The 12956-nt window shown below is 42.4% G+C and overlaps 1 protein-coding gene across 2 annotated transcripts in view; it reads left to right on the top strand.

The window, feature by feature from the left end:
• LVRN (laeverin) overlaps positions 1-7543 on the top strand; it is a 38376-nt gene extending 30833 nt beyond the window's left edge. The window contains exons 17-20 of one of the 2 annotated variants that reach the window (XM_055699860.1): positions 2257-2427; positions 4515-4655; positions 5871-5946; positions 7397-7543. In XM_055699860.1, the coding sequence (XP_055555835.1) occupies positions 2257-2427; positions 4515-4655; positions 5871-5946; positions 7397-7543 (535 nt within the window). Of the gene's footprint in view, positions 1-2256; positions 2428-4514; positions 4656-5870; positions 5947-7093; positions 7363-7396 lie in introns of those variants that run through there. The other variant, XM_055699861.1, reaches the window with a different exon arrangement.
• Positions 7544-12956: the final 5413 nt, after the last annotated feature.

The following is a 12956-nucleotide window of genomic DNA, read 5'->3' as shown; positions in this document are numbered from 1 at the left end:
GAGTCTCACTCAGTTTTACTCTTTTTTGCTTATAGGAGTGAAGTGGAGCTAGCTAAATTAATGTATTCTCTGTGGTGCTGTTTGTCTTTGAAAAATCCTTTCTGGGATGATGCTTATATGCAGCTATAGACTTTTAAATGGTGAGATCCACGTCCTAGGCTGTGAAGTGAAGGGGTGGCATTGACACTGTATGTACACAAGCTACTGGCTTGTCTTCTTTCGAATGAAGGAAATTAGTTTAGGGGGAGGGACAATGTTGCTGTACATTTTAGTTTTCACTAAAAGTAACCATATACTGCTGTTGCTCTCAAAAGTTAAGAAATCATTATGTCACTTCTGCATTGGCTCCATGAAAATGATGTAAAATTATCCACCCTTCTTCCCAGTAGCTTTGTGCATTTTCCCCAAGGTCCAGAAATGAGAGAATCCTGGCAGGCCAGTAATATCAAAGCACACAACCACTCCCACAAAAAAATACCGAAAGTAATAAGCCCCACCCCTCACCTAATATAACCTCAAGTTCCAAAGTCCCTATGGAGCACAGTGGACTTTCTCTATGAACTATACAACATAGATGACTTCAGGACCACCATAGATGTCACCAGGCAGTAGACTATTGTCCCATAGTAGGCTGCCCGTACAGCCTGCCTCGAATGCTGAAAATTAGAGCTTCAGCCAAATGATACACAGAGCTTGTCTATTTGCTCTTCTTCATCCACAACAACTTTAGACTCAGTAACCAACATTTTCTTGAAACAATTGGAACAGCTGCAGTAGCAAGATAATAGCTATATTTTAGCCAAAGCTGCTCTACCCTGTTACTACCCTACCATGGCCTCTTTCTGCAATGTTATGATTATTAAACAAATTACTAGACCCTGTAACTCAAAGATGATCTGTCATAAAAGTATTCCTTGCAGGACTTTTCTTTGCCTTGATATAACCACTCAGTCCCAGTAAGCATCATTCTTAGCGGCAGATCCCTCATACTGCAGCACTTATCCAGGTAAATGAAGCCAAACTATTTTTTGCACTAAATATAATACATGCCCACACTTCCTGTTATTATGCCAGTGAAATCCCCCACCCACATCTGGACTATCAAAATCCCTGCCTGCATCTTACATTTTCACTTCTCAATGAGTGATGTCTGTCATGCAAAACACCCAACCCTCTCCCTCATTCCCACTAGTCCTTCTTAATTTCCAGAGTTTATAATTTGCCTCTACATTTTGCTTTGAAGATTGCTGTCACATAGCCTTTTTTTCTGACTAATAATGTCTCTCTTTCTGCTGGTATCAATCCCAGTTTTCTCTGGGATGGTCTACTGAAGCTCAGAGGAATTTTTCTCAAGTTATATCTAAATTTGAATTTGCTGTTTCTGGTTTTGGGCCTGAAGAATGGCTTTTGTGATCAGAAACTTGTCTGCTTTTCCAAGTCTATCTCCTGATGTAATGGAAGATAATTTTTACACCTTTACTTACAGTCTTGGTTTTATGTAATACTAATAAGATTAACAGATTAACATTGAGAAATTGAACATTTAATTTCTATGAATGGGACCCATTCTTCTACAAAGAATTAGTCCAAAATTCCATCAATTTAAACTGTTCTCAGATAGCCTGCATAGTAGAATACATTGCTATCACTGGAAAGCACTGACAACGTCTTAATGTCAGGGACACATCATTACCACAGAAGAAATTTTCTGTTTAGCCTTTACACATGCAGTATTGCACTGGTAATGTTTGCATTTAGTGTCTGTTATGCAATTCATTGCCATGTTGACGGCTCTCCCCTGGGTTGCAAGTAGTAGGAGGCTGCCTGTTGCGTGGATAAATGTCCCTTCTGTTTCCATTTGTACTGCACATGGCTCTTCCTACTGGATGCCTTCACCGAAGAAACTTTGAAAAATCCTTTCTGGGATGATGCTTATATGCAGCTATAGACTTTTAAATGGTGAGATCCACGTCCTAGGCTGTGAAGTGAAGGGGTGGCATTGACACTGTATGTACACAAAATAGCTTGGTCCAACTGTTCTGAAAAACATTTTCGGTTTACCTTTAAGCTGCATGCTTTTTAAATTTTTTAATCAAGAATAAAGAAATTAGATTTCCTAGTGTTATTTAGATTGCTATTATATTTTTTCTTGTGCAACTTTTAACTGTAAAGAAACATTTGTTTTCAGTTATGCGTTAACTGCCTGTTTTGACTTTACAACAATACAGTACCTTTTAATCATATTTTGCTTTGCAGAATTCCCTTTCTAATTAGAAGAACAGTCTGCTGCTATGGTGTTGCAGTGGGAAGTGACAAAGAATGGAATTTTGCATGGGAAATGTATAACCATACGAACTCCACAAAGGAAGATAAAGACATCCTGCTGTCTGCCATGAGCTGTGCCAAAGAGTCATGGTTACTTTACAGGTGACCTTGATAAAGAATATCTTTGTGTATATAGAAGTAAATCATAAGAACATAAATACTGTACTGTGTAAACCTGTTGAAGGTTTACCTACCTCAGAAGCATGTGTCTTATGTACCACTGGAAGAATCTTAAGAGTTTTCTTACAGAGAAAGTATGATAAATAGGGCAAACACAAATGATCCTTCTGCAGGTACAACATTCCAGATGCTGGTGATCACTGAGAAAGGGATTTCCTGAGCTAGTAACTAGTGTGTCATGTATAACACTGGGCCTGTCTTCTGTCGATGTATCTAGTGACATTTTTGAACCAAAATACTTCAGGCTTTATAGCAGACTATGGCAACATATCCCATAACATTATTGTATGTAAAAATTCTTCCTTTTGTTTTTTTTAAACCTGTTTTGTGATGTTTTTTTTTTTTTAAATTGGAACCCGTTGGCTGCCCTTACCTTCTGCACTCTCAGAAACAGTAATTATCATATTTGCTTTGACATTTATCCTTACTATTTATTACTTTATATAATTTCTCCATACTCCTTCTCCCCTGCTTATTGTGTTTCCAAACTAAAGTGTCATAGTCTTTTTAGGCTTTGTGTGGAAGCCAAATCACCCAGGCTAAGGGCAAAAATAAAAATAGACTTACTAGCAAGCTGATCAGCACTTGAAGTGCAGGCTCACACTGAAATATTTTTAAAAAAATTTCCAGCTTCATAAAATCATAGAATCATTAGAATATCCTGAGTTGGAAGGGATCCATGAAGATCATCAAGTCTAACTCCTGACTCAGTGTGGGACAACCTAAAAGTTAAGCCATATATCTAAGAGTGTTGTCCAAACACTTCCTGAACAGAGTTTGGTATACTGTATTTATTACCTTTCACTGGCATCTGTATAAAATCTTTTCACTTCATCAGGAAAATTATGTTGCTCGTTGATTTCTCTAATCTGTCATGCCCACATTACTTAAAGGATTTATCAAGGGACAGAAATTTGTCAGTGATGGCCTAAAGAATGATCTTCCAAGATTTGGCATAAACTCTGAATTTGGTCTAAAGTTCTGAAAGTAGCAGAGAGTTTTCTCCTGCCAGCCACCTGCTCATGTGATGGCAGTCATTTGAGAAGACAGAACAGATATGCCTGAGAAGAAGGCAAGATGGGTTGTGAAGGGGTGTCCAATCAGCTATGCTGATTTTCCACTTAACTTATGGTTCTTTACTGACTTTGTCATCAGCACAGGGTAGCACTGGTCCCTGACAAGCCTTAGTAGTTAGTTGATGAGCCAATCTATTTTTCTAAATGCCACCCTGAAAGTCCTTTGGGGTAAGGACCGTTGAGCTGGGCTTTTCCTGACCCTGAGTATATTTGATCATTCTGTTAAGCATGGCTTGCAAATGGGAGAAACCAAACTCATCTACTCTACCCATAAACCAGCTTCCTGCAACACCCTATAAGAAGGTAACTCTTCAACAGTGCTCCTTGGAAGTAGGAGCATGCGAGGTGATACATTGAGGCAACAAAGAGAATAGTTACTTTTTCAAGACATTCAGACACTCACTGCCGCTGACATCATTGGCTGGTAGTTCCTAACATACTTCTGAAATCCTGCCTTAGCCCTCATGAAAGCATCCAAGGCCCCTTGTTATTGGGTCTTGCTATAGGGGACCCTACAAACAGGTCCACTTTGCATAACAGAGTATCTTACTGCTGGCTTGCTCTCTAGGCTCCATTTGTGTCACAACAAAGTGAGTCTCCAGAAACTGAGGAGCAGTTTTCCATTCCACTGCATTGTCTGGTAGGAGTGGTTGTCTTTCTGTAACACAGATAAGAAAAGCACATATAGCCACCTGGTGTGCTACACCCTCGTTTTACTGAGAAGTGGAGAGTTAGTGTGCAAGAACAGGGGATTTCACCAATGTAAGGACAAAACCCGAGCTTAATACACAGCACAGAGTGACACCAACTTTGGTATAACGTTCCACGTTCTGGTATTTGTTGAAACAGGAATTTTCCCGAACTGCGTGATATTTCCAGATCATCACTGAAACAGCAAGTGATAGGTTCAATTATTACCTTCTTTTCTCACAGATACTTGCAGTATGGACTCAGTGGTACATTATTTTCTTCCAATTGTACTTCAATTGTCATCTTATATGTGGTGACTAAGGATATTGGGTACCATATAGCCTGGGAATTTGTTACGGAAAATTGGCCACTTTTAAGTGAAAGGTATGGTAAGCAACCAGCTTTGGCTTCCCTTTATTTCTGTGGCTCTTTGGCTTCTTCATGTTTGAGCTGTAAAGTGCAGGTGCAGGTTTTCCTTCCAGAGATGGCTTTTTTGTAATGATTGATGCAGTTCCTTAAGTATGCAGAGCAGAGTTTTCAGAGGATTCAACTATGATCAGGGCTTAATGTCAAAGAAAAGCTCATGTCAGACACACAATGCTTTAAAAATTAGTCTGTTCATGACTGTTTAATTGCTTTTAAGTGTTAAATTTCCTGGAAAATATGACTCTAGAAATGGGCTTATCCACTAGCATTTCACAAGCATGGCTGTAAAATGCCAGAGTAAGTTTGTAACTTCTTTTCCAAGGGGAGTATGGAAAGGTGGGGGATTGGAACAAACAGGTTTACAGATGCTGTAATACCACCACAGTATTATTTCCTGACTTAAGTCCTAAACCTCTCCTGCACTGATGCAGGTAAACTGCAGATGAGCTTGGGTTACCTGTCTCAAGCAAAGAAAGAATGTTGATGCCTGTTCAGAGACTCCGTCTCTTCTTGGCAATGGTGAAAAGCAGCAGGGCTGTGACAGTACACTCCTGCTGTGTGGCAGGTGGCAAAGGAGTCCATTGGGAGCCATTAGTGGCAGCACACCCAAGACCAGCCATCTGGGAGCATTCAAATGTGTATCTTGATTCTAACACTAGAAAAGGCAAGTTGTAGCAGATTCGTGTCAAACCACCTTGTTCCCTTACAGAGCTTTTCTGTGTTCCATACTGGTGAGAAGCTTGCTGGGAAAGTGATTATTTTCAAACTAAAAGAATAGTGTGGACATTAACTTATACGCCACCCTCAAGATATCAACAGAAACCACCAGTTGTTAGAATTGTTATTAGTTAGCCTTTCTAGCCCAGTTTGGTATGGGATCACAGAGATTATCCATTTTAAGCAAAGAATTCATGTTGCCAAAGTAGAAATGCCAGTTCTTACTGGGAAGTGAAAATAAAGGGTAATGAGTGTGCTTCGTCTTGCTCAAATGCCTAAATTGAATGTTAATAACATTTCATTAAAAGGGGAAAAAGATTGCACAATTGCAAACTTCAGTTTAGTTGGTATTTTCAGCATGGTAAACAACTAAACAGTGGGAGTATTTTCAAATGTGATGAAATCTAGTATATTTGCTAACATGCTGTTTGAAGGACCTTTATCTCAATTTTACAGGTACGGGAAGGAATTATTACATGATGTATTAAAAGTCATGGGCAGATTTGTCAATACAGATGTACAGATCCAAGAGGTAAATCAGAGAGGCAGTTAGTTTTAACTTTATTGCCTGTTTGTAAATACTGTTTTTTAAAGAAACCATAGAATGTATTGTATAATGTTGCTATGTTGAGACATTCAGAAAAATGAGACTTCCTCATATGACCATTCACCCACAGCCCTGCAGTCTGTGTGTGCAGTTGGTTGTTAAGCATGGCATTAAAGTGTGCTTTTGTGCAGGTACGGACGTCATTCTGCTCTGTGTGGTTGCAGTGTAAGAGGTTGCCTGCACGTGTGACACAATTCTTTCCTTTTGACTGCAGGGCAGCCCAGATGAGCCCATGAACAATACTTTCTAATTGGGCTGCTGTACATCTGGAAAAAAGGGATGGATTTTGGGAAACCTGCTGAAAGGTGGAAAACTGTGGGAGGTGGCTGTAGGCTGTCTTATTTTATTCCCCACATTAATCCACATTAGTGCCTGTGACAAATCATTAACTATCACTTTTCATTTCATACTCTTTTCTTGGTCTTTTGCTCCTAGTCCAAGGCTTCCCAGATTCTTTCCCAAAATATTATTTTCCTTTCTCAACAGCTCAGCTTTTGCGCTGTCTGCATGTGATCCACATTTCTATGCCAGCCCCAAAACTGCTGGTATCTGTTATTACAAGAAAAATTTTGCTTCTTCTTTTTGCTGTTGGTTGATGCATGCACACAGCAAGTAACTGAGTAGGGATGCTTAATGAGGAGAGCAATTCAGAGAGTTATCTCCTAAAATCAAAAAAATCTCTTTTCAACATTCATGAAAACCTTCATTCATGGAAGGTTTTTCAACTTTTGTTCTTTAGGAACAAGTTAACTCCCTGGGATGGCAAAAGCAATAGTGCAGTGCCGGCCTTTAAACTAACCTTCAGGTTTGGAACTCAGTCCCAATAAATATTGTCAAAGTTGTCTCATTTTCCTCCTTAAAATCTGTAGAGATCCCCTGTGATGTCTACAGAATACGCATCAAAAGTTGGGTTGCTGGCATGTTACATTGCTGGTTGTCATGCTGACATCTGTCTCATTTCTTTTATTGTTAGTTTTCTACTCCCCCCTTATATTTCTTTGCTATTCCTCAGTCCTCTCTTCTCTTCTGCTCATTAGACTGATAGGAAAAATTTCTTTTTCTGTGATTGTAGAAAAGGCAGCACAAGAGGAGGACTCTGCTACCCAGTTAGTCCTAGACACTGTGTGGTACCACCCGTACTAGTGAAGTTGGCTGCATTTGAAAGGATTTTTAGAGGGATGGCAAAAGGGCGCATTCCTGATGTGCAAGGAGCTTTCCCACCTTAGTGTAAATCAGTAAGCTTTCCCCATTCCCTCTTTAGTCTCTGCTGTCTCCCCCTTCTCATGTGCACTTCTGTCTGAAGCACGTGTCAGGCACACAGTTGCTTGCTGCAAGTGAAATTATGTGAACTAGGCTCATGTGTTTATTTCTTCAGTTGCAGGTTTTTTATAATGCTACACTGGAAGAGGATGAGAGAGTGGCTACTACTCTACTACTGGAGTTTACAAAATCTGAAAATTTGGAAAGGAGAGAACTGCTAATCAAAGTTGCCAGCTGGTTACAGAAAAATGTAGATGATTGACCAGAGTATGTTTATTAGCATTTTGGTATTCATTTTAAGGTGTAATTAAAGGTAAAGCACATTTTTATGAGTCCTGTGGTTGTCTTCCCGACAGGAAAGTTTGACTAAAATAATTCACAAAGAAAAGGTTCAGCAAAGGAAATGAGAGATATATTTTCATATTGTATCTAAATTAATTTCCTACTGAATGAGTTGTTAGCAGGGATCGATGCATTGCTAATAATAATCTAACATATAGATACAGTCCTAAATCCTTTGGGGTTTTTTGAATATCTGAATGAAAGGTATGGTACAAGTTTGCGGCAAAAACACATCAGAAAGCTGGAAATGTTTTATATTCTGTTTTGCTTATGATTTGTACTGTGATCTTGGGCAAGCCATTTAATCTGTCTCTCTCCACTTCTATGCTTGTAAATCGCAAAGAGGACAATATTTTAGAACAGCGCCATGAAACATAAACTTGAGAATGGCTTCAGAGCTGTAGGGAGGAAAGGACCAAAGAAACCTTAGATTTTAATTGCAATAAATCAATGTCTTGTCATTCAAATTTTATTTTTCTTTAGCAGATCTGTACTTAGTATGCCTACATTCACATTTGTGTTTGATTAGGAATGTGCTTTTGAAGATACCATCCCAGTTGTCTCTGTTTAGCATGTTTCAGCCCCCAAGGACGGTCTTGGAGTGTGTGAACTGGATTCTTTTTGGATGAAATTTATCTGAGATGATGAGCTCGTGGTGTGCAGCTGATAGACACTGCCATCTGACAGTCATTTTGCCGTAGCCCTAGAATACAACTAAACTAACCCCTCTGGAATATCACCAAGCACTTCCATTCTTACTGCACTGAGCTGCTTGCTAATGTAGACCTAGGGTTAATCATGCTTATGCAGCATTTTGGCGTTGACAGACAGACAGAACTCAGTCCATTAGTATTAGCAAACTGTACTGTCTTGTGGTTGAAAATGTATGGGATCCTCAGTCCATGCAATTTACTTATTTGTGGGTTAACAGTATTATGGCAAAATTACTGTACTGGTGCTCAGATTAACACAGAAAACAACGTTATGTGGGAATGCAGGAAACCCAAGAAGTTAAAGTACTGAACTATGAAAAGACAAGGAATAAACCCCAGACTTCTTAATACAAATAATTTTTCACTGGCACGCTCTAAACAAAATTGTTGTGTTGGCGGCAATGAATCTTCTCTGCTCCCCGCAGCTACAAAGAAAAATTGTAACTATTTTGAGACTACCTAAGGATGCCTTCATTGTATGGGAATTACCAACTGGTGCAGTAGGTTTGTGCTGGAATCATTTGACCTCTTCAGCATTTGATTAATTTAAAGGTAGTGCCAAAGAAAATTGTGGGCAGTCTTCATCAAGTTGATTCAGAAAGCAGAGGAGGTCATCAAGGCTGTGATGAGTTAAGAGAGGTTTTGCTTCAGCATTTTCTGTGAGTCCCACTAGTTAGTCACTGGCTCTGTGTGACTCACCAGATGGGCTAAGCAAAGCTCAAGAAAGTAATTTTTGCAGGATTTATGGACTAAACTTCCCACAACAGCATTTTACCCCAAAGTCCAGTATGTCCAAACCATTTCCTTCCAACCATGAGTAACCACTCTTCCTTTCTAACCCCTCTTCCTTATTATTCTTTTGTTGTCTTTTTCTACTTTCTACTGAACAACACAGTTTGAAATGCCAATATGTAAACAATTAATAAAACAATTTTAAAGAAGAAGTTAGTTTCAAATAACGGCTCCTGACTAATGTGTGCCTTTTGGCTGACGTTCTGTATTGCAGAATAGCAGCACGGTTTTCATGGCAGAGGCACATGGTGAAGGGGATTGCTAAGCAAGCTGACTGAGCAGGAGCAGATCTGAGCTGCTGTTGCTTACAGTGTCCACACATTTGCACCTGGTGGCACCTAACATGTGACAGCTGTACAATGGCAGTTCTTGCTGCTGTTGACCACAGATATTTGAAGAGTGGCAACTGGGAGATGCAGCAAGGGAAGAAGAGGTGCACAGGAGGAATTCAGGGCGAGCTAGGAAAGCTGCTGTATTGCAAAGGGAGTTGGGGTATGTCCTGGTTTCAGCTGGCATGGAGTTAATTATCTTTTTAGCAGCTAACGTGGTGCTGTGTTTCGGCTTTGATCTGAGACTTTTCAGTTCCTCAGGCTTTGTTAGTGAAAAGGCTGGAGGGGCACAAGGAACTGGGAGAGGACACTACCAGGTCAGCCAACCCGAACTAGCCAAAGCACTATTCCATACCATGGGACGGCATGCCTGGTATATATACCTGGGGGGTTGGCCAGGGTGGGCGGATCATTGCTCAGGGACTGGCTGGGCATCGGTTGGCAGCTGGTGAGCAGTTGCATTGTGCACCACATGTGTCTTTCTTCCTTTCCCTCTGGATTTTATTCTTTCCCTCTCCCTTTTCATTATAACTGTTATTGTCATCATTGCTACTATTCTTTCATTTTTATTCTATTTCAATTATTAAATTGTTCTTATCTCAACCCTCGAGTTTTACATTCCTTTCCAACTCTCCTCCCCATCCCTCAGGGTGAGGGGGGAGTGAACAAGCGGCTGCGTGGTACTTAATTACCAGCCAGGGTTAAACCACAACAGGGTGAAAGGAAGTTCATTGAAAATGAGTATGAGGACCTCAGGAAATGAGCTTTGACAGTACTTACACAGACTGTGTAGGTGTTATGGGACGTGTCGTTGTGAAGATGTGTGTGTATGGGGCAATTTCCAGCGAGACGAGATGTGTCATTGATAGACAGGATGCATTTAGTAGGCCCTAAAGGGAGAAAAGGGAGGTATCATGGGAAAAGACCAGTTTTTTTGCCTCAAGTCCAGCTCTCTGCCTTGAGAGTGAGGAAGTCAAAAAGTCACACTTGTTCTGCCTTTACAGCATGCATGTGTGACAGGCCAGGAGACTCAGGGAGCTGGCAAGGATGGGGAAGAGATTGGGCAGTGGAAGGAGTGAGGGAGAATTAGGACCTCAGGAAGAGGTGGAGGGCTTACCCAAGGTTGGAAGGGGTAAAATGTTACAGGAAGTTTAGTCCAGTATAGTTATTAAAGGATGATGAAAAGCCATGAGAGGGCCAGGGGTCCAAAGAGGAACATTTCCTCAGAGAAACTCAACCTGAGGTATTTTGAAGGATTATATTGTATTCTTTTGGATCCCCTGTTGTTCATCTAGAACAGGGCCAGTAGCCTCTCAGGTGTGTCCCTGTCCTCGTGCTGGTCACCCGCAGCTCCTCATCAGTGCCCCTGCCCTGGCATGAGTTGCCCACAGGCCACAGTCACCTTGGAGGCATCCTTCCTCTGTCATCAAGCACCTTCTCCCAAGTATGTATCTCCAGCTGTCCCTTCTTCCACGTGTCTCCTGCAGTTTGTTTCCCTTACTTTTTTCCTGCCCACCTACTGCTCTTTCTTAAATACGTCTGAGCAGCGGTGCCATGTGTTACCTTGACTTGCTGCAATTTTGGTGTGTGATGGGCTGGTTTTGTCCCTTTCTGAGCTGGCTGGACATCGCTGTTAGTGCATGGAGCAGCTCCTGGCCCACCAGCAGCCCCTGCTGCCTAAGCCCAGTGCTGATCAATACAGTCCCACTTCTACAGCCACCATCACCAGCTGCCCCACAGCACACAGCTTCCAGCTTTACTCCAAATGTCAGGGCTGGACCAAGAAATCCTGTGTCACTGCTTGTCCCCCCACTGCCATGCACTCTCCCTGCAGTTTCTCCATCACTGTGAGCCATGTTGTTCTCATGAGAAAGAGAGAATTCAGAGCTGTTCAAGGCAAGGTCCCAGAGCACTAGCCAGCTGCTCCTCTGCACCTCCTGGCACAGCTGCCCCACCCCACCCATGCCCCCTTTTCCTCCCTGGCACCCCAAGGAGCCTTCCAGGCAGGTGAGGAGAAAGCAGCTGGCTATGAGGCCTGGGTGGTCAAGGTGTGAGTGCCATGCCACCTCAGTGCACTGATGGCACACACAGATGAAGCGGGTGGAGCAGCCTGCTTCTTTCAGCATTGTTTTAAGTCCCAGAAGGGTGAGCATGTGGTAGGGGAAAAGGCACTGGGGCTAAAGTACCTTAAATGAACAGACATGTGGCCTTGCTACATTCCTGTTGTGCAATGACTCACAGAGGAAAAAAGAGCTGTCATCTCTGCATCCCCTGGCCCAGAGGTGCAGGGGCTCCACTGGAGCCAGGTGTGATGGATGGACCCGACTCCTTGACCTTTGGTTCAGACTCCAAAGGCAATAAAGGCCTAGGCTGTAACTGGGCCAAAAACTTCTCTAGTTCCAGTCTGTTCTCTGAAAGCCCATGCAAGGACGGGGTGACATGGTGAGCACTGATGCGTATGAACTTGGAAACTGGAACACTGACCATGTGATTAACACAAGAATAGCAGGTGGTTCTTCCAAGACTCATTTGTCAAGGAACAAAGGAAGTTGTGAGTACAAAGGAGTCTTATGCCCTTTTCTGTAACATGGAGTTTGACTCTGAGCCAACTACTTTGTACCATAAACATGACAGCCTAAGTGAGCCACCTGCTAAGCAGTTGGCTGCATGGTGGTGATCTCCCCTTGAGATGGGACACTTCTCAGGGTTACTCCTTGAGGCTGAGAGACCCCTTAACAACTGCAGACCAACATTACACATAACCTTGTATTACAGTGCAGTAAGATTTTGTATGGGTAATTTTGAATCATTACTGTATCCTCTGTGTGTGTACTCACTCACTCACTATCTGTTAAGTTTCACTTTTACAGTATTTTACTTCAATAAAACCACTGTTGCTGCTACCTTTGTTGGTGGTTCTTTCAGTGGTCAAAATCTTCCCCGTGGCAAGGGGACAATGGGCTTTGGTCTTGGGGGCAGTTGTCTGTCATCCTCTGTGATGGGATGCTCTCTGAGGCAAGCAGGGATGGTGGGCTGACTTTGGCTGGCTGCGGGACGCCCATCCTGATGCTTTGCCATTCCTCAACAGGACGTGGTGGGAAAATGAGGTGAAAAAGCTGGTGTGTTGAGATGAAGACAGTGAGATTGCTTACCAGTTACCATCATGGGCAAAATGGACTTGGCTTGGGGACATTAATTTGATTTATTGCCAATTAAAGTAGTTGGATAGCGAGAAACAAACCCAACCATTAAACCACCACCTACCTACCTCTCCCCACCCCCCCCCCCCCAGCTCTTTCCCAGGCTTGTCCTCACTCCCAACTCTTCCACCTCCTTCCCTTGAGCAGCCCAGCAGAAGGAGGGATGGCGGCTGAGGTCAGTCCCTAACCGCTCCTCTCTGCCGCTCCTCTCTCCTCACGCTGTTTCCCTGCCCAGCGCGGGCCCCCTCCCACAGGCCACAGCTCCTTCGGGGACATCCACCTGCTGCACCGCGTTCCCC

Source organism: Falco cherrug, chromosome Z (assembly GCF_023634085.1).
Source record: "Falco cherrug isolate bFalChe1 chromosome Z, bFalChe1.pri, whole genome shotgun sequence".
Taxonomy (NCBI): Eukaryota; Metazoa; Chordata; class Aves; order Falconiformes; family Falconidae; genus Falco; species Falco cherrug.
This window is presented reverse-complemented; position numbering and strand designations above follow the sequence as displayed.